Source organism: Nicrophorus vespilloides, unplaced genomic scaffold, assembly GCF_001412225.1.
Source record: "Nicrophorus vespilloides isolate i.1.1-1 unplaced genomic scaffold, Nicve_v1.0, whole genome shotgun sequence".
In the NCBI taxonomy this organism is placed as follows: Eukaryota; Metazoa; Arthropoda; class Insecta; order Coleoptera; family Silphidae; genus Nicrophorus; species Nicrophorus vespilloides.
In genome coordinates, this window is record NW_017095699.1 from 664,310 (window position 1) to 685,139 (window position 20,830).

At 32.0% G+C, this 20,830-nt stretch overlaps 1 protein-coding gene across 9 annotated transcripts in view; it reads right to left on the reverse strand.

Moving 5' to 3' along the window:
* Window positions 1-19,958, reverse strand: part of LOC108560309 (neurobeachin) — a 110,414-nt gene extending 90,456 nt beyond the window's left edge. For all 9 annotated transcript variants that reach the window (XM_017917798.1, XM_017917824.1, XM_017917847.1 and 6 more), the window contains exon 1: window positions 19,855-19,958. In XM_017917798.1, the coding sequence (XP_017773287.1) occupies window positions 19,855-19,938 (84 nt within the window). In that variant the 5' untranslated portion in view covers window positions 19,939-19,958. The remainder of the gene's footprint in view (window positions 1-19,854) is intronic.
* Between the last annotated feature and the right edge of the window lie 872 nt (window positions 19,959-20,830).

The following is a 20,830-nucleotide window of genomic DNA, read 5'->3' on the forward strand; positions in this document are numbered from 1 at the left end:
CAGGAATAGCAGCAAATAAAATCGGGACAGATTGCTCGACGATGGAGGACGGCATCCTTTTGACACAGCTATCCTTTTACTCTCGTTATTTATTTATTTTTCTGGAGCTCCGCTCAGATCTTACGTAATGCACTTTGTCCTCGGCAGAACGGAGATAATAAACAGTTCGCAGCTATACTTGGGGCAATATAGTAAATTGTTTTCTTCTTCCTGGCAATCGTGCGACAGTGGGTTGCTCAGGTTGCGAAGCAACTATAGAAATAACGAAAGAACGTGGGAGTAAGGAAATGGAAGGATATGGATATGGTGTCGCATAAAGTGCAATGGCCGACGACTTCACATTCAGCAAATATTGGCGTATTATCCCAGCAGATTACGCCGACGGGTCCGGCAGATACGCAACTGCGATCACTGATTAGATTATTACTAATTTGATTCTATTCATGTCAATAATTGTTTCGAATGCACTAACAAACGTAAATTATTCTGTTTGCTGCAGCAAAATTAATCATCGAACCGTGTGCGAAGCAAACTTTTTTTTTCTGTACATGCATCGTGTTACATGAATACATTTACACATATGAACGCAAACCAGATGCATTGCCACACGTCACACACCCATTCGCTGATTGATCCGGTCCAGTATCCTAACAGTTATTGCAAAGATATATATTCATATAGTTTTTTTTTATGAACAAATTTTGCACAAATTTTTTGTGATTTAAATATACACACACGCATTGATTCACATGTTTCCAAAAGCTGCAATAAAAAAATTCAATTTAAAAATGAATTCAACATAAATATATAATAAAATCAATGTAATCTCTCAAAGCTTCTGAAAACTATTGAATTTCACTATATATTCAAATCCATACAATATGTATATTCAATTTTAATTTTAGAATTTACTATCCTTTGGTTCAAATTCTCTTTTATAAAAAAAAACATATACAGTAGAACCTCGCTTAACGAACATGTCGCTTAACGAGCAAAATGAATTGTAAGAAAAATGACTCGACGTTTCACATAACGAGTGACGATGAGAAGAGAAGTCCCGGATTTCCCGTCTGCTTCATCATTTTTAAAACTTGTGTACACTATACGAGTAAAAATCCGGAAATTTTGGAACGGATTAAACTCGTTAAGGGAGGTTCCACTGTATAATGGAAATACTATACCAAAAATACGACTATTTTTTGAAATTTTAGAATTGGTTACGTTTTTCTTTTCACAATTCTCTCTATATTTTCACAAATATAATGGAACTGATGTATAAGAAACTTGGACAACTTTTGGGAAACTACAAGGAAAACACATTTGTTATAAAAACAACGTTATTCGATCTACCCCTGACTAGTCCAAATCATGATCGATTTGTACATGAGTAGGTTCCATCCAATTAGGATTATTGTCTGACCAATAATGATAATTGTGTCTATTGACGTGACCACTTAAGTAATATATTGCCACGTCACTGACAAAGATCGATTGATGCCTGATTCGCAGTTGAAGCCACAAGACCAAATAGTACAAAAGATTTTTTTATAAGAACTTTTTATATTTCACATTTACAACAAATTTCTCTTTCTTTGTGTAATTTAGAACTATTCTGTTTTTATAGTAATAATAATTTATTGTACAGAATATATAAACTGTTGTACAATATAATTTTAAAATAAATATTTTAATATATAAACAATAAAAAACAACAATTATAAATTATTGACTTTGGTCTTTCCACCAAAGAAATAGAATTAAATTTGCTTTTTGATTAATATTTAAGATATGTTTGAACCAGATTTAGCTGTTTTTATTTGTATTAAAATGATAAATAATCGATTTTATTAAGTTTGTTCGATTGATTTAGAATGTATTTAAGATATTGACAAGTAATAATTGAGTTGCCAAAGTTATTTGTTGCCTATAACTCGCTTCTGTATTTTATGAAAAAATGCTGTTTTTAATAAATTCTTATGTTGATAATCAATTTATGTCAATCATTATTATTAAACGATAATACTATTAAATGTGTTCAAGTAAAATAATTTAAATTCGATCGATCAATTCGATTTGGAATATCTTATCGATATTGAAGGAAGACGTGGAAAGAGGAGGAGGAGGATCGTTTTAATGCAGGCTGAGGAAATCAATTTTGAGCAATTTTCACGATGTCTCCTCGTTTTCATCGCGACACAATTTGCGATCGCATATGGCGTAAGTGACTCCATTAATGCGGGGGCACGTGCTGACCCCGACGTATACGTAGTGTATATATATACTCAATTGATTCCTTGTTATAGTGAAGCCGAGGCAAGACCCACGGAATCGTATCCTGATGTCGGAGAAAAGCCCCATCTCCAACGTGCCAAGCAGAAATCGATAATAATTGCCGCCTGTTAAAATACTCTAGAACTACCTCTCTTTCTCTCATCAAGACATACACATCAAGCTCTATCTGTTATCTACCATCCCCACATATACTCACACCAGCAGACAAAACAAACATGCACTATATGCCTGTGATCCAGATGTAATCTGTTGCTTTTCCCCAACTTTTAACTAGAGGATCAGCAGAAATCGCAGTAATCCCTGAGCTTGATCTCAAACTCACTCACTAACTAGCGCAATCCTCGTACACCTATCTCTCTTCTATCCCTTTTGTTCATTTTCATTACACAAAGAGACGTCGAGCTGTCATCGAGATGGTGTGGTGTGATCTCTCTTCTCTTTTTTTAACAATCTTCAGTATCTCTTCGAGTCTTAAATTGTTGCCAAGTCGAAAATGACTCTAGGACAATAATACAGAAAATGTCCTCCCTTTAAAACTACAAACAAGTATTGATCTCAGAAAATATGTTAAGCCGAATAGCGGGTTTCTCCATTATGAGCAAATCAGACCTTCCACTGGATTTATTATCTTCTCGAAGAACCCGGAGCCATTTTCATATCTGCTCCCGTTCCTTTTATTGCGTTCCGAATAATTGCCAATAACCAGCAAATCCCACGTAATCCAAATCCAGCAGCCATTGCAAAAGGTTACGTAAATGCGCATCGATAATTACAGTTTCTGTTTGAACAGCTTGATCTTAGATATAAAATGAAAACTCAACTCTCACATAATTACATTACTATGTATTCTACCAGTTTCACAACATCTTCTATTGAAAACTGCAAATCCACCCAAGTTTCACAAATCATTATACATAATATTATATAAAGTGCCTCTTAAAATCAAACTTCGTCGTTTTAATTATTATATATAAAATCAGAAGTATCTTTAAAGTATAAATCTTTTAATATAATATTATGAACATATTCAAAATAAATTATAAACAAATATTTCAGTTATTGCAAATTTTTATTCATTTATTCGTCCAGAAAGGAAAACACGAACTTTCCCAAATTATTATAAACACTCAAAGATTCGTAAAATCAAACTATTCTTGGAATTCCTGTTAAAATTGCATTATCAAATTTGTTCATTAAATTTGTTTATTCAGGCCAGAAAAACTGCAATTTAATGCAATATAAAACTCGACCCAACGTATTTGGGAAGTGGGCTACGTTTATCGAGGGCAAATAAAAAGCATTAATTAAATGCGCAACATTTAACCGTTTCACGGTAGAATACATTTAAAATAATTACATTTTTTAAATTTTTAACGTATCCCAAATTGCTGAAACGCGAGAGCACAAATATAACGGTTTTGCAGCCATACATTTACCGAATCCGAAACAATGCCAAGATAGGAGCACGTATAAATTTAATACTGTTTTATGTTTTCCTCTTTTTCCTTTTCTAAATTTGTATATTAAATTATGTTCTATACAGAAAGAACAATAATATTGAAAAAAATGTTAATTTAATTAACGAGTAAAAAAAATGTATATTAAAATAATTCAATAAATTAACAATTAAAAAGTACTAAAGACAGAAATTTTGATAATTTTGGAAAATTAATTGTGAGGAAAAACTTTAATCTCCAAGTTACTAATGTTTAGTACATTTTAGTAGTAGTAAACGCGACCAGAACATTTTAGTCCAGAGTTGCGTAATGAATGTACATAAACGCTAATTAAATTGTGAATATTTCAACCGGCTATTCTAGCTACGACGGTAGTTCCGAATTATTAGCAGCATGTTGTTCCGTCTCGAAAATGCTCAATATATTATGTTGTACCGCTGCTAATTTCCCGGCTTAGACTTTATTGCATTTAATTTGATGTATGTTACTTTCGTTATTTTATTAAATAAATAAACTATATTGATTGCTTAATGTATTTAATGTGTGTCGGAAATTTAATTACAATTATAAATAATATCGATACTGATTACGAAACATTCACGTGTTTGGATAATATTTAATTGGGATTTAATTTAATAACATTTACATACTACAAAGAAACGAATATATGCAATTATTACATACAAAAATATTAATGATTTTATAAAAACAAAAACGTGTAATTAACGTTGATGTAAATAACGAAACATAATTAAAATTTTAATATATTTTTTTTAATTAATAATATCTCGCATATTCGTCAATATCACGGGCTGTTTGACTTTAAAAATGAAAAATAATTTAGTGCATTTTTTTTTAAGAATTTATATAGATTTTGTTGAATATAAATTTAATTTGTTATGGAATTTTCAAACCGTACTATATAGTGAATCCGCACTGATCGAGGTATTCAATAATTTAATTAAAAAAATCAGGCTGGCATTTGCAAATTTTGATTGGCTCTGGAAATTATTGTTCTGGTCTCGAATGATTTCATTTGTTTCGTCGATATTGCAAAGGCAATTAGCGGTACAATACGAAAAAGTTTATAATCTTGGTATAAATTTGATGGCAGAAAATCCTATTATAATTGCATAACATTTGATCGTACCATGTTTCGTTTTGATCCTTTCATCCTAAACATAATAAAATTTCTAGATTTTTCGAGAATATCAATTTAGATGGTATTGCAATCAGGATGTGGAAATGAATGTAGTTTTATATAAAAAAAACAATCAAATAAAATTTGTACATTAGTGCATTTTTTTTTTAGAATTTATTTAGATTTAGCTGAATTTAAATTTCGTTTGTTATGAAATTTTCAAACCGTACTATATAGTGAATCCGCACTGATCAAGGTATTCGATAATTTAATTAAAATAATGGTTAGCATTTTCTTAAAAACAATATTGAAACTAATAGAAAAAATAATGTAAAGAGTGAATTGTTATATAAAATTGCTGATTATAATAAATCATACATATTAATATAGCAATAATAATGTATAATTAATCGTACAACAATTATTTAATTAAATTTCGATTATCAAAACATTTGTTTTCGGATTTAATTAGGGGCGCTACAAATTAAATTTGAACACCTGACATAATCAAAAATACCGATTCGCGCTCACAAAAGCTAATTTCGAATTACGCAACGCGACCAAAAACGAAATATGCATGAAAAAAATCAGGCTGGCATTTGCAAATTTTGATTGGCTCTGGAAATTATTGTTCTGCTCTCGAATGATTTCATTTGTTTCGTCGATATTGCAAAGGCAATAGGCAATTAGCGGTACAATTCGAAAAAGTTTATAATCTTGCTATAAATTTGATGGCAGAAAATCCTATTATAATTGCATAATATTTGATCGTACCATGTTTCGTTTTGATCCTTTCATCCTAAACATAATAAAATTTCTAGATTTTTCGAGAACAGCAATTTAGATGGTATGTGGAAATGAATGTAGTTTTATATAAAAAAAAGTATCTATTATATAAAATTTGTATTGCTATATTTGAAATTAGATTTGAATGTCCATACATAAAATAATATTTATTTTATGCTTAACAATTCAACTATTGAACAGTTTCAAAAAGAATATAGCATTCAAATTTCAATACATACATAATAATATTATTAGTGGATATTTCATTATTGAAATAAAATATATTTCTATTAAGATGAAATTTGTAATACAATGAGATAAGAAAAGAATTCGGAGGGTGATGATGATTACGTCAATATCGATAACCAATCAGATTTACATACTACTTTCTATCGGATTCGGTACGGTCGAATCGAAGGGAATGGAACGACCAAAGAAACTGTTTTTGTTTGGTCGTAAAGCCCGTAAAAAGAATCAATTGAATACTTGCCAAGATAGAAACACTAAATTCCAACTTTATTCGCCGTTTCCCGCCCCGTTTTTCCTTTTCCCGTGAGCGCTTTTCTTCGAGAGAAAAACAATAAACTCGGGCTCCGGCTTTCAGCGTCCGGAATGTATTAATTATTACCTTTTTTCCACTTTCGACGTTTCAGTTACACAACAGAAAAAAAAATACCCGACGTTACAGAAATACAATATCAAAAGAAAGAAAGAGACACTATTTAGTGTATATGCAGATATAGAGTTTCCATTTGAGATTCTGTGATTTTACAGTAAATGGAAAAACGTAGCCTGGGGCGTGATTTCGAAAGAATAAATTTGATGAAATTAGGACATTCGTTTGTTAAGTAAATGAATTTAAATTGTTTGAACGAGGTCCGCGTCGAAACTTTTTCACTCAATTCCGTTTTTTTTTCCTTTTTTTTAAAGGTGGAAGAATTACCTCACGATGAGCTGACGGGAACTCGAAGGAACTCACCTGCAACAAAAAAAAATAATAAGAGAATGGAAATTAGTTTTGACAAAAAAAAATATTTCAGTAAATGGGAACGTATTCCAGTATAATTAAATTTTGTGGTCCAGATTTTTTTGCGCTTCCCAACTGTAGTCTGCACGTGTGGGAGAGGTAGATAGAGGACAAGATGAATGCCAGAATCCAAGTAGGGAATAAATTTTATGTATAAATTTAGAAAGGGGGAGAAATGATAACGGCATTTGCATACACCGTAGGGGGGAGGAGGATCGAATACACCGACCGTGCGTTCCAATTAAAGACAAAACTTCTGATCCTAAATAAACACAAGGAATTCCACATACACAAAACCGCCCCAAAAACAAACGTGATTAAAAAAAAAGAAAACGTAATCGAAACGCACCGAAGCCTAAAATGTATTTTTAATTTAAAAAATACGATAGTTACGTTAACATTTCAAACAACTACAGTTGAATGTGTATCAAAAGTTCTGATGATGAAAGCTTCGCAATTAGGAATTAAACACTTTGATGTCGGTGATTTTTGTTTCACGTAATACAATTTCAGAGAGAATTACAAAATATTTATTGATATATAAAGTAGTTTATAGAAATAACTGCAAAATGAAAATATAATAATTATCTAAGTAATCTAAAGCTTTTATAAAAAGCTTCGACGATGGCGCCAGGAACAATTTTATTTTTAGAGTATTTTCATGAAAACTTTACACCAGGAAAACCCGTGTCTTCTGACCTGCTTATAATCCGGTTTAGAACCTTTATCATTTCTTTTTTGCACTCCTCTCGCTTGTTACACTCCTTTATTTGTTGGGTAAATCTGCTTAACTATTTCCCTTTTCGATGCTAAAAGAAAATATAAATCTTATTTAATTTGAACCGACATAAAAAAGCGGTATATTAATATGATATTGATGCAGAATGTCTAAATAAAAATATAGTGATATATTTACTATTAGGTAATTTGTAAATGATTTTTTATCGAAATGTAAATGTGAGGAAGTGCAAAATCACAGCTGCAATATCCCGCGGTGCTATTATTATGACGAAATTTAATGTTATTAATAGAACTGTTGGACGCAATAAACATAAATCAAACGTGTCGAGACATTTTTATGTGTGTTGTGAATGTGGCACTTTTTTTACTAGTCCCATTCCGGCGCTCTTTTGGTTGATTTATTGCATACCGCGATGGGATTCACGCGTCGCTTTACTTATCACATTAAAATAAAATAAATAAAAATAGCGGAGAAAGAAGATTTGAAGGTGAGAAAACTGCGCTCGGGGGATGAAAGCGCGGTTTATAGAAAATAAACTGTTACGGGAAAATATAATATAATTATATAAAAAAAAATGTAACTAATGTGTATGACAGGATTATTTGCTCGTAATTGAAAATTTATCTCCGAGGTCGTTATAAATTATATAAGAGACGGAAGAACTGTTTAGCAGAGAAGCGAAACTCTCGGAGGTTGACTGTAATTTGTGGCATATATCTTTGGAGTTTATGCTATCTAAAGGAGGGTGGCTTATCTCGAAGAAGCCCAGGATTACCAGGACACAAATTACAGTCGGGATGGAATCACGGCCAATTGTGTTATTGTAGAGGGGACCCGCTGCAAATTTCCCAGATCGCACCTTAATTCACCGAGCGAAAGCGAAGTAGTGATGCTTTTTTTTTTTGGATCAAGGACAGCAGAGAGGACCTTCAGATTTATGTAGCTTGTTTCCGGCGTACAGTTGCTGTTCCTTCCATTCGCCGAGTACCAAATGATACCAGGAAATGTAGATTGGTAGCCGATGGATTGCGGTGATTATGTTTGTGTTTGTTGTTTGTTGTGGTCCGAGTATATTGATTAGATGCACGTTGTATACATGACACCGAATCAATTGAAACATACTAATAACGTCGCCGATACGCTGCTTTGTGTCCGGCAAATGATTAGTGCATGATTGTAGGCGGCTGCTTGACAAACAGATAATCATTTGTAATCTGAGATTAGACCTACAATTTGCTGACAACATCAAACAATAATCAATATTTATGCTTTTATCTTTTCCTTGTGGATTTGCACATGATATCCGCTCCAAATCAATCTCATCAATACATATGCTTCAATTAATATTATTGGGAATTATCATCAAAATAAAATATATAGAAATATTTATAAACATGTCTAAATTCTTTGTCTTTCAATTGTTGATTTGATTCTTAACTCGAGGAAGAGCGTTAAAATAATTGAAATTTTCAAGTTTTAAGTCGGTTGAAAACGATTTGAATAAAAGGAATAATTATGTTACTAATATTAATTAATCATGAAGAAGTAGTTTGTATTTTTTAAGTTAATTGCTTCAAATCGTTTCAGTTGACTACGCTCTGTTACCAGCTGGGTCTTGTATTTTATACTTCGAACTTGAATTATTACGTATGCGTTTATATTATAATGCAGTTCGGGTTGGTTGTGAGAACGTACGGAAATTGAAAACTTTTGGAGATGTTATCTGGACTTCGAAGTCGAGTGGAACTTTGGTCATTGTGCTTGGAGTGGTGAAAGCGATAAACAGAAGCCCTTCCAATGCATCGAAACTAATAAGCCACAAACTATATGTATGCATAAGTTAATCAATCTCTCAAACATGGGGAGTTAGGAGATTCCACCCCGCGAACTGCAGACATGTATAAGTCGATAAATTACGGAATGGCGGACAGCCATTTGTTTAGTACGTGTCCGAGGCGAAAACCATTTGTAAAAGTCTAACCCCCCGTTGTGTCAAATACTGCTCCCAGAGAAAGGATAGGATGAACAACAACAAAAAAAAACGCAAAAAATGTTCCAACAATGAGTTGCCAAAAAAGAAATGAGTATTTTGCAAATGGTAAATGTTAGTATCTAGTTCTGGTTTTAAGGTAAATATATAAGATTTAAAGTTGATTGTCGATGAACAAAGGTGTGAAGTTTTAGGAACTCAATATGGGAACGCCCTATTCCTCGATGTAATTAAGTTAGTAAAAGAAGTTTAAATGTATGTCATTTATTCCGGAAAACGGTGCAGCTTTTTAGTTTCCATTGAAGCACTCAAGTAGACAATGCCAATGTGGGGGGGCGAGTTCGTGGCTGGTTTCAAAGGGAGTGTTATGCGGGAAGGGAGCTGTATGTTTTCAAACACTCTTTCCACTCTTACGCGCCTCCAGTCTCTTCGCACTGTTGAAGGGCCGGAAAAGTGGTCGGTCGACCGCAGACACATGCACCGACAAGCCAGATGGAAAAAACCGGAAAGTCCCTGTACTCCTTGGAGCGTTTATATGTATATATGTCTTTAAAGAATGGCGGAGAAGGATGCAGGAAGAAGTAAAAAAGGAAAGAACGAGGGGTTGGGTGGTAAAACGAACTCGTTCGTAAATCAAGCGAATACAATGAGATTGTTCCGTGAAGGAGGCTCAAACTGTTTTCCTCGCACACGTCATCCAGCGATATGCTGAGCCATTGCTTTTTGGAACACCGCCCCCCTAGGAACCCTTTGTATTATGAAACGGAAGCGCGCCTCCGGATTGTGATTGGATTAGATGCAAATCATGCAATTGACGATGCGAAGCAAGAGCTACAAATCAGGGATCTGCGATTCGCTAAAGAAAGGAAGTCTTCTTCGCATTTTTTTTTTCTATTTTTCGAAAAATCAATCAGATTTCTGTAAATACATTCATGGAATGGTTTAATTTAATTGAAACTATTGAATCAGAAATATTATGGAATACACAGTGAATCAAATTTTGAAGTTTATAAGAACTCCTTATTGTGATACACAGGTTGAGAACTGCTGTTGCACATTTTTTTGTGCCTAAGGACAAATTTAATCAGACTAAAGTCCATAAGATGAAACTTTTCAATAAAAGAAGATATTGCCGGAGAAAACTCGATTTAGTTAAGCTCCTCCGATAAAAAAAAACATATTGGGAGTGCCCTTTGTGCCATCCAAGGGAAGTTAATCAGATTCCAGGTGCAATTACCTGGGTAGTGATTTTTCAAGGGACGTCTGAACGAACGTTCCAGACTTAAATGCAGCAGAACGTATAAATATTTAACACCCTTTCGAGCATAAAGGTGTAGTGTCCTCTTAATTTCACTCAAATCTACATTGCTAATGGACGGAAGCTAAACGAAACTCCAAACGCGATAAATCTCTAAATAACCTCGCAAGAGCGTCCTATATATATTTTTTTTGCATCCATTTGAAACTTTGCATGTTTCGATCGGTATTCATTCGAGTTTGGTTACGGAATTGAAGTGTTTCGGATGGGCCCAAGTCCTAATGGCCAATTTACGTCTGTTCCACGCGCCATCGGAAGATCAGGTGCGGCCGCCGATCTGCCGTAATTCCGCTTTTCCCGCAGACAAATAGCTACCATCAGTTATCTGGCGGCTGCGGAGGTGGTGGCCACCCCATTCGATACTCCATGCAACCGCCCCTCATTTCCAGGCATACAATGAAACCGGGAACAATTATACGATACGTCGGACGCGCCGCAATCAAAACTAAACTGTTAAAGTCGTTTCTCTCTGTTGATGAGGATCACTAGCTAACTTCTTCTCTTTGTAAACTGTATTGAATGCATTCAATTAACATCAGAGGCTGTATTAAAACCTGACTGGCAAAGGAAGACCACACGATGAAAGGATACACACAGGTTACCCCAGTTTCGGAGATAAATTGGCTACTTAATAACATGAGTTCTTTGACAACTTTTATGAAAGTCACTGATGCTGCTTAAAGTTAAGTTCATACAGAGATCAAACTATCTTCAATAATTGTTTTACTATTATCTGACAAAAAATTACTATTTTAAAAATTAATTGCAATAAATTATTCATTTTCAAAAAAGATTAGTGGTAAATTATGTATTGCAACCATACTATGCGTTATATATTATATCATATTATAAAATACATTTTATAATGTAATTTTTTCCAATTAAATAAATAAGATGTGTTAGCAAGATGTGATTGATCCAAAAGCCTGAACACACTTCAAGTTAAAAAATAAAAACCTTAATTCTCTTCCTTACATCATAAAATTCTCTATTGTTTTACTTGATTTGTATTCAACTAAGTGCAATTTTTCTTTTTACAGAAGAAAGAGCAGCATCAATTATCTGCACGTTTGGCTCCGTACCGAATAATTAATGGATCAATCGATCCGCTGATTAATTGTTCTCGCATAATTGGTCTTTGCGATCGAAGCTGAGGTGGGAAACATCGGTGCAAACAACTTAATTATTCATAAAACAAAGCGACGAGACAACTCAACCGCCTCCGCCGTCAACGCTGCCCCCAATTTTTGATTAATTGATCAATAACGCCGTTGCAACTCCATCCACGACTATTGATTAATAATCACTTAATTAAACCCTCCGATTTTGAAATTAATCTGAGAATTTCTAAGAACATTGCAGCCGACGTCTTTTGAGGTGCGATCTTATATTATGAATCTCCGACCGAAAACTTAGTTCTTGACTTGATTATTTCGAGGTCGCATCGTAGTTGTTTTGCAGGGGTCTGCAAAGTTTTGATTTATCTAAAAGTTTCATTATACCATTTGATTATTCAAATTTTATGGAAATTTTTTATTTACAATATTAAATGAAATAACATTTATTCTAATTGTAACGAAAACAATTAATATTAATATGAAGTTACTAATTGTTTTTACGCATATGGTGCAAACGTATGACGTTTAATATGGATATTATTTTTCAGCCATGTCCAATAAAATATTTCATTGTCAAATGGACGCATTCAAATGTTAAATGGAACATGCGGCAGAGAAAAAAAAAACGGATTCAATACGTGCACACCATTTTCACGCAATGAAAAATGCATAGCAATTATTTAGTTGTACGTGATTTCTGGCCAATGTATTTGTAATTAATGCCGATCGTTAGTAGCATTTATAATGAGTTTGATTGCTCTTTGTGTATATGCAGAATTCAATACAGTTTCTGAAAATTTGGAACAATTGATACATTTGATTATATAGAGAAAGGTCCAAATCTTTCTTTAACTTCTTGAGCAGCGTTTTGATTGTATCTTAATTTATTAGAAAATATCCAGGAAAGAGGAATTACCAGGTGGTAATCAACTAATCAGGAAATTCATTAAATGCATAGAAATTTAGGATTTTCTGGCCAATCAAAGAGTTAAGCAATATTGTACATAAAATATAAATATTTGAAAAAAAAAACTGATAATACTTTTAATAAAAATAAATTTGTAATTTTGGTTAAAAAAAATCTGTTTTATTTACATTCCGATGCAATACGTTTTAATAAATATTCACAATTATACGCTGCAGAATTTAATTAATTCTGAAAACATAGCTAGGAAATATGCACAAACAAAAACACAAAAATAAAATAAACGCTTTCGTTCCAGAGTTATGTTATGCAAATGTGACGTCCAACCATAAGAAAATATCTCTGGTTTTTTGATCAAAAATTCCTGGGCTTGGCTAAATGAAATATTTTGTTTTGTTCACTTAGGGATATTTTAATAAGTTTTTGGTGCGGAATGCGGGGTCCCCTTGATCATCGGGGTTAAGAGGGATTCGGTCGGAGTTATATAACTACCCCGGAGGCGAGAAAGGAGATTAAATTCGAATCAGAAGTTTGCGGATTAATGTACCTAAATTGAGAGAAATTACTAGATTAATTGTTTCCTGGCACTCAGTATTAAATTTTAATCTGAATATGTTAAAGTTTTTTGTTAAGAGAGATAGAGACAGTATTCCAAGCCGAACACAGAATATGGTCGCGGGTTACAAAGTTTTGTACTTAAATTTCGAGTGTTTTAACAAGAAACGGATGGAGTGCTACATCGAAACCAAATTTCATTTAGATTTAAAATTCACTCAGGTCTCTTTTATTTAAACCTTTGTTACCTGAACATAGTTAAAATAATTAAAAACATATATGGATTTCTTTTAAGACACATTAAAATTAAGTGGCCAATAAATGTTTATTAAATTTAACCCTTTCGAGACGGTATTCAGTGGATGTAATTTGAATGTGTGGATTGAATCTGTCTCGAGATATAGCCTTTGGGATACACTGATTACCCAATGACGGGTGGGTTGACCAATAATTACTGAAACTGGGAGCGTGATTATACGACATCACAAGCATACAACCAATTACAATTTGAAATTCTCCTCTATCCGCGTCTTTTATCGGTAAACGCTTTTTCCTTTTTTGTTTCTTCAAAATTTCAATTCGCTCATTAGTACACTATGCGATGTACATATACAAAGAGAGTGGAAATGTTTCATTAAAATATTTCAGTGATGTTAAGTTCCTCTTTATATCGGAAAGAAATTTGCAGCTTCGTTTATCAGGAATACTGTATTTAGGGACGAAGGTTGAATCGGGTTCTGAACATAAAATAGAAGATGTGGAAGTATACAAAACCTGCTGGTATATATACACACCATTTAAAACTTTTCACATTTAGTCAAGAGAAAACACTGAGTGGTACATATGTGTACCTGTAGTACCGAAAGGGTTAAGCAATATTTTCAATGAAATATTGTTTAATTATATATTTAGTAAAAATATTATTTTATAAACTTCATGGTATTCTGCTATCTAATTTTTGTTACGATATAAAAATAACCTATACAGAAGTGACAAGTATTCCAAAACAAATCATTTTTGTATACAAAATAAAGATTACTTTAAAGTACCTACAAGTATTTAGGTCTGTTCCACGTCTCTTTATAATTTAATTAGTAACATAAATGTTCTGGTACTTAAAGTACCGTCAGACGACAAAGGGTTAAAAATCATCACGCATGTACACTTAAATTTCATCCTCCTAAAACGCTCTATATAATTGTGATATAAAAAATCCTATTTCATATAAAAATTTCAAACTTTATATATAAAGTTTTCGAGTAAATCAAGCAAATTAATATAAATCAACATAAAATCGTCATTTTAACATAAAATCGTCATTTTAACATAAAATCGTCATTTGATGTTATTTTATTCATATGCATTTTCTAGTAATTGAATTAAATTAGATCAAAAATTAAATATTTGTCATTCCGACTGACAACCAAAACCGTATAAAACTAAATATTTGTTTAAACTAAAATCATGGATTTAACATTTTGAAATGATTTTTTTAATTAGTAAACATCATCAGTAACACAAAATAATAAAAATGCACTTTTAATTAACAGCAAATATAAACCCCAAATATTTACAGATAAAATAATATATATACAATGAAAATGAAATGATTACATGAGGGAAACTAATTACTAGTTTAACAACGCAATTAGTATTGTATTATTTACAGAGCATAAATGCATAATATGCATTTATTTTTGCGTTTCTTTATTAAATTTTGTCTGGAAATGCATGGAAACGATTATATTTGATAATTCAAATAATTATCCGATAAATGAAACATTAATTATGATAATGATAAACGGTATCCCAAAACGAACTGACATTTTACATTTGTCTTATTTTTTAAACCAGAGTAAATATTTGCATTGTGTTATGAAAATCCACTTAAAAAATTGTAAACATTTTACATAAACTTGTAACCCTATTGTGAATTTAATCAATAAATTTGAGTAAATCAGTTAAGTTGTTAAAAGAGCAGTGGCTATCCTTGTACAGCATGTTAGAATGAAATCATAGCCAGTGTTATTGAAAGTGTTGAAGAAAATCGTCAAATCATCAATCCGCTATCGCAATCAACAATTAGGAATTTCCAGAAGCTCTCTTCAACAAATTTTTACAAACGATTTGATTTTGTCCGCTTATGTATCTCACAGAACCTCCATGTCTCTACATTGTAATAAAGCAAAAATATTATAATATAATATAATACAAATAAAAAATGTGTTTTATTTCAAAATTAAAATATCAGTTCATTTTGAGACATCCTTAATTTATCGAGAAAACATTGTTCGAGTTCAAAACAAAAGTTGGTCTATCAATAAGTAGTTTTCTTCATGAAAACTATGTCTTAATGGACCCTTTGGAAGCTCAGACAAATTTGCGGTTCTCTGGAAAATTTGAAAACCCTGTATTTTTTTTAATTTTGTGGACTTCGAGGATTAATGTAAATTTATGTTTAGAGAACTCAGGCAAAATTAAATTTAAAGGCCAATACTAATTTGGATTTGGGAGCAAAAATTAATAAACGTTATTAATATTCTAAATTCTTAATAATGATATTATTATATAAAAATTAAATAATGAAAGCAAACATTATATTGAAAAAGGAAGTTTCATTTGATATCAAACAATGTATATGATTCATAATTTTGAATAGCAGGTTTCGTAAAGTCTAATTAATTAAGTTTCGTAAGGTAATAGGCTATTAGAATATTATAAATTCTTAATAAGATATTATTATATAAAATTTAAATAATGAAAGCAAAAATTATAATAAAAGGAAATTTAATTTGATATCAAACAATTTATGTGGTTAATAATTTTGAATAGATGGAGGTCCATTGAACGTTAATTAAGATACAATACAATATTTCCTTTCACAAAAAGTCGTTTGTTTCACAGGGATAATCTAATATTCCCAGTGTAATAATGAACTGGAATATCCCTATTCGATCCTTTTGATAGATATTCATTTTGAATCACTGCGCGCATCCCAATCGGTGGATTTGCCGGGTAAAAGATATATTTTTAACAATGAAGGCAATATGTGCGCACCAAATTGAAATGTTGCAAAACCGATATTACTCACATATGCATCAATGAGTTTTTGATGGATGTTGAGATATTCAATTGATTTATATAAAAAATATCACGACTTCTAATGGTCATAAAATCAGATACAAAAAGTGACATATTACAATCTCAACCAATTGTTTGGCTGGACCGATTCGAATCTGTGTGCCTGTGGTAGTTGAGGTACTTTGAACCATTGCTTCTATGAGTGCCCCAACAACTCAACCATCAGTGCGGAATTAATTATTACTCTTTTGATGGCATCTGGGAATCATGACGTGTATTTGGCTGTCTTTGAATTCTTAAAAAGATCTAAAATTTTGATCTATCGTCTACTCGGTATATTTTGTTGCAAGACTTGTCTCCTACGTCGTCTGTTGTTGCGGTCCTATCTCACCATCATCCTTTCCAAGATTCAATCTAGTGTGTTTAAAATGTTTTTATTTATATGTGAAATGGGTTACTTATTTGAGTTTTACATAAACTCAATCTAGTCCAAGTATACAGTACCGATGAGTCCCGGTTTGGAAAATTGTTTATATTATTACCCTATGTTATATGTTGAATTTGGTTCCGACAGAGCACGCGGCGGAAACTGGTGAAATTGTGCGCTGCAAAAGCTAAATGAAAAAGATAGTGGAAAGAATAAGAATTATTTGTATCAATCTACATTAAAATCATAATATGTATTTAACATACAAAAATGTATCAGAATTTTTGTGTTCCAGACTATAGTTAACGCTCTTTTATAATTTATTTGTTAACTTTGAAACATTTTGCCTTGAAAGAATACCAATTTTGAATTGTTTTTTTATTTCGTTAAATTTTTATAGGTAAAAGCAATAAAATAATCATTTTTAGTAAAATACGTTTTGATTTATGCAGGAAAAAAAATCTGAAATATTCTCGCTCGGGAAATCCCGGGAAATTTGTTATATAGAATAGATTAATTCTGTATGGTATTCATAATAAACGTTCATTTAAATTGCAGTCACAACATCGAACTTTCTTGATGAATGCATATTCTGCTACATTTAACACAATAACAAAACATACGGCTTCTGCGAAACAAGCGAGCATTAATTAAATGAAAATACTTTCGTAACTAAAACTAAAGTAAACTTTGAAAACAATGTGCGTTTGTTTAGGGTGCTGCAGACGCTTTGTGTACTAGCTGCACACGTCCGGTGGATGCGCCCGTCATCTGAAAGGGTTGCTGCGACACTATCGCAAAATTAGCAAAGCATTGTCTGGGTATGGCCGGAAACGAAAAATGGCGTAAACGTAATATGATGAATAAGTGATGGTCGCGTTTGAGGTGTTCCGTCGCGCTGAATAAATATGTCTGCCGGAAATTAAACAAAGCCACCCCCGACAACATGTGCATCGCAGTTTGTATTTATGGTCGCTGTCGTTTTGTTTATTTGCTTTTCGGTTCGTTTTCTTTCAGAATTATGCATTTCGCCCTTCTCTCCTCAAACGTGAAAATGTATGGTCATGATGGTAATAATTATGCGGTCATCCAGACGTGTGCGAATGCGAATGTGACATATGTGTGGCGGTTTCAGTTTAAGGCAGCATCGATTGCAACCGCGCACTAATTAATATTTAATCAACTGCAACGCTGTTGCATCGAATACAGCGTTCGCAAACACCGAGCGAACTCGTTTTAATTGCCTTGCAAAATATTTGCGACCGCATTTAAATATGGCAAATATTGACTTTCGCAACATATTTCCATGGATAATCATGATTCGAACCAAGCACAAAGTGTGATAATTTTGCATTTCATACAGCAGGATCTAATTACCACTCAGCGTTGCATAATATTATACCCTGCAAAGACGATATACCAAATTCATATAATCGGTTTTACCGTCAAACCAGATTCTTGTCCTTTAATTAAGCTTAGCACCAAGAAATTCCTCTCGCTTTGAGATATTTAGAGGTAGATTAACTTGAAAAGTTAAATTAAATGTAAACTTATACATATAAATAAGAACAAGAATATTTATTTTAAAATTACCAATAAAATTATTGATGAAATATTAAATATTACCAATAAAATGAATACAGAAATATTATCAATAAATCGATTTCAAACTTTGATATATAATTTCTACATAATTAAATTTTTAATTGTATGAAATAAGACTAACAAATTTTATTAACATCAACATAATTATATGTAACTTTATAACTAAACATTAATGTGAAAATCTAACATAAATAAGACTGTTAATATCAGCAGGATCAACAAACTTTTATTAGCCCTAACACTTTCTGTCCAATAAAATAAAAAAATTAGAAATTATTTATTTTTTTATATATTCTAAATTGGTCTGATTTTATACTATGGTTGCAATTATATAATTATTACAAAAAAAATCGGTATCAGTTTACAGACTGTTTATTCCAAATTATATTCAATGATATGTGTTTATTGAATACGATATATTAATGCAAATAAAGTTTCAACTAACTTTCAGAAACCTTTCTTTTTCTTCTTCCAATAATACGAACATTTCAGGTTTTATGTTTGTCTCTAAAGAACTATTTTAAGCGACTCAAAGTTCGATACCCTGGAGACCGCCAAAGAAACTCTGGAGAATAATGGGAAGTTCTTGGTAACTAGAATGAAGTATTATACAAATTTAAACTTTGTTAAAAAAAAATAACTTTTTTTTATATCATTTGTTTTTCTGAATAAACTTCTATGTTCTAACTATAATCAATAATTTAGTATAGCATTTATTAAATTATATAATAATTTAATTCAAAAGGGGTCAATAAAACAGATTTTATTCTTACACAATTTATAGCTTTTCTTTATGCTCTAAAGATCTTAATTAAATATTTCTGTAAATTATATTTTTCTGAATGAACTCCTACAGAGAATAAATTTAAATGACAATCAATAATAATTATTGTACAAATTTAAACTTTTCTAAAATTTTCCTTCTCTAAATTTTTTTTATGAATTCTCTCTGAAATCTTACTGTAAATATATACGAGGTGCCATAATTTCGATGCCGTACAAATGGCCCTAATTGCCACTTGCTAAAATATCGACGGATCGAAAACTTTCGTGCGGAGAAGACGGGAAAAATATAAGAAAGTTTACCAGAAGCAGCGAAATTGGTAACTTAATAATTTTACCATTCTCTCGTATATCTTACAATCGGAGAAATCAATTTGGAGCCGAACAAATTACGCCGAACGAGCGAAAAGTTTTCCTCCCCTACAACGAACTTCATTCTGCCCTAATCCATTTATTTTCCTAAAGTAAAACTATACCAAAATACAAGCGCATTGTTTAAATTTGATTTAGTCCTAAATTAAACGCAAACAAATGCAGCGGATATGTAAACAGCGGTGGAAAACTGATTAAAACCGCAGCTGAAACATCTGAAAATAATTATAAATACCTGTAAATTCGGGGGACAATGGTCGAGCAGCTCCAACATATGCCTAATGTTTTGGGCGTCCTGGATGACGAAATTGAGCTCCATGTCGAATTCGCCTCCAACAAGCTGCAAAAATAAAACAAAGAAATAAACATTAATTATACTGAAACGTAGATGTAATCGAACATCAAAAAGAAACGTCAATTGAATCTGCGGATGGACTTTTGCAACGATTTCCATTAATGGCGCAAGTCCCGCATTTCAATTATCGGTAAGCAAATATAATTTCCGAGGCACAAAACAGCCTGTATTTACTCAATGCATTTACATACTCTAACCATGTGTCTGGAGAAACACGGATCCAATCAAAAGAGTTATCACAACATACAGTATAAATTAAACTCACGTAATAAACGCAAATGAAATCGATATGCAGAATCATTGAGATTTCTCTACTAATAATGCAATCGTTACATCACATCTCCATCGTCCATTCGTACGAATTAATGCGCTGTGGTAATTATTGCAAATTTCCATTTAATTTATTTCGGAGAAAAGCCTTATTTAAATAATGCAATTTCCATTTAATCCTTCTAATGCCCCCTCCATCCCGGAACTTGCGACTGTCTTTGGAAAATATTTATTTCCACCCTAATTTTATTACAACCACTCTAAGTAATCCACCGAAAATACAATTAGAATAAGGGGCCTTACAATTCACCATTCTTCGACGAAACACTGTTAAAAACAATTTTATTTACTTGGTAATAATTGAAATCTTATTTCAAATATCTTTGAACTAATAAAATCCGTAACTACTTTTTTGAATAATGATTGTGCAAATATTATTTAATTACAAACTTTCATTATTTATTTACTATTTTCTCTAATTTGCTACAAACATTTTTTTTTTGTTTGTTAAAAAAATCCATTATTTTCATCGCATATAGTTTATTCGCAAATACCGTTTACATAATAATAACATTCCATCACAATG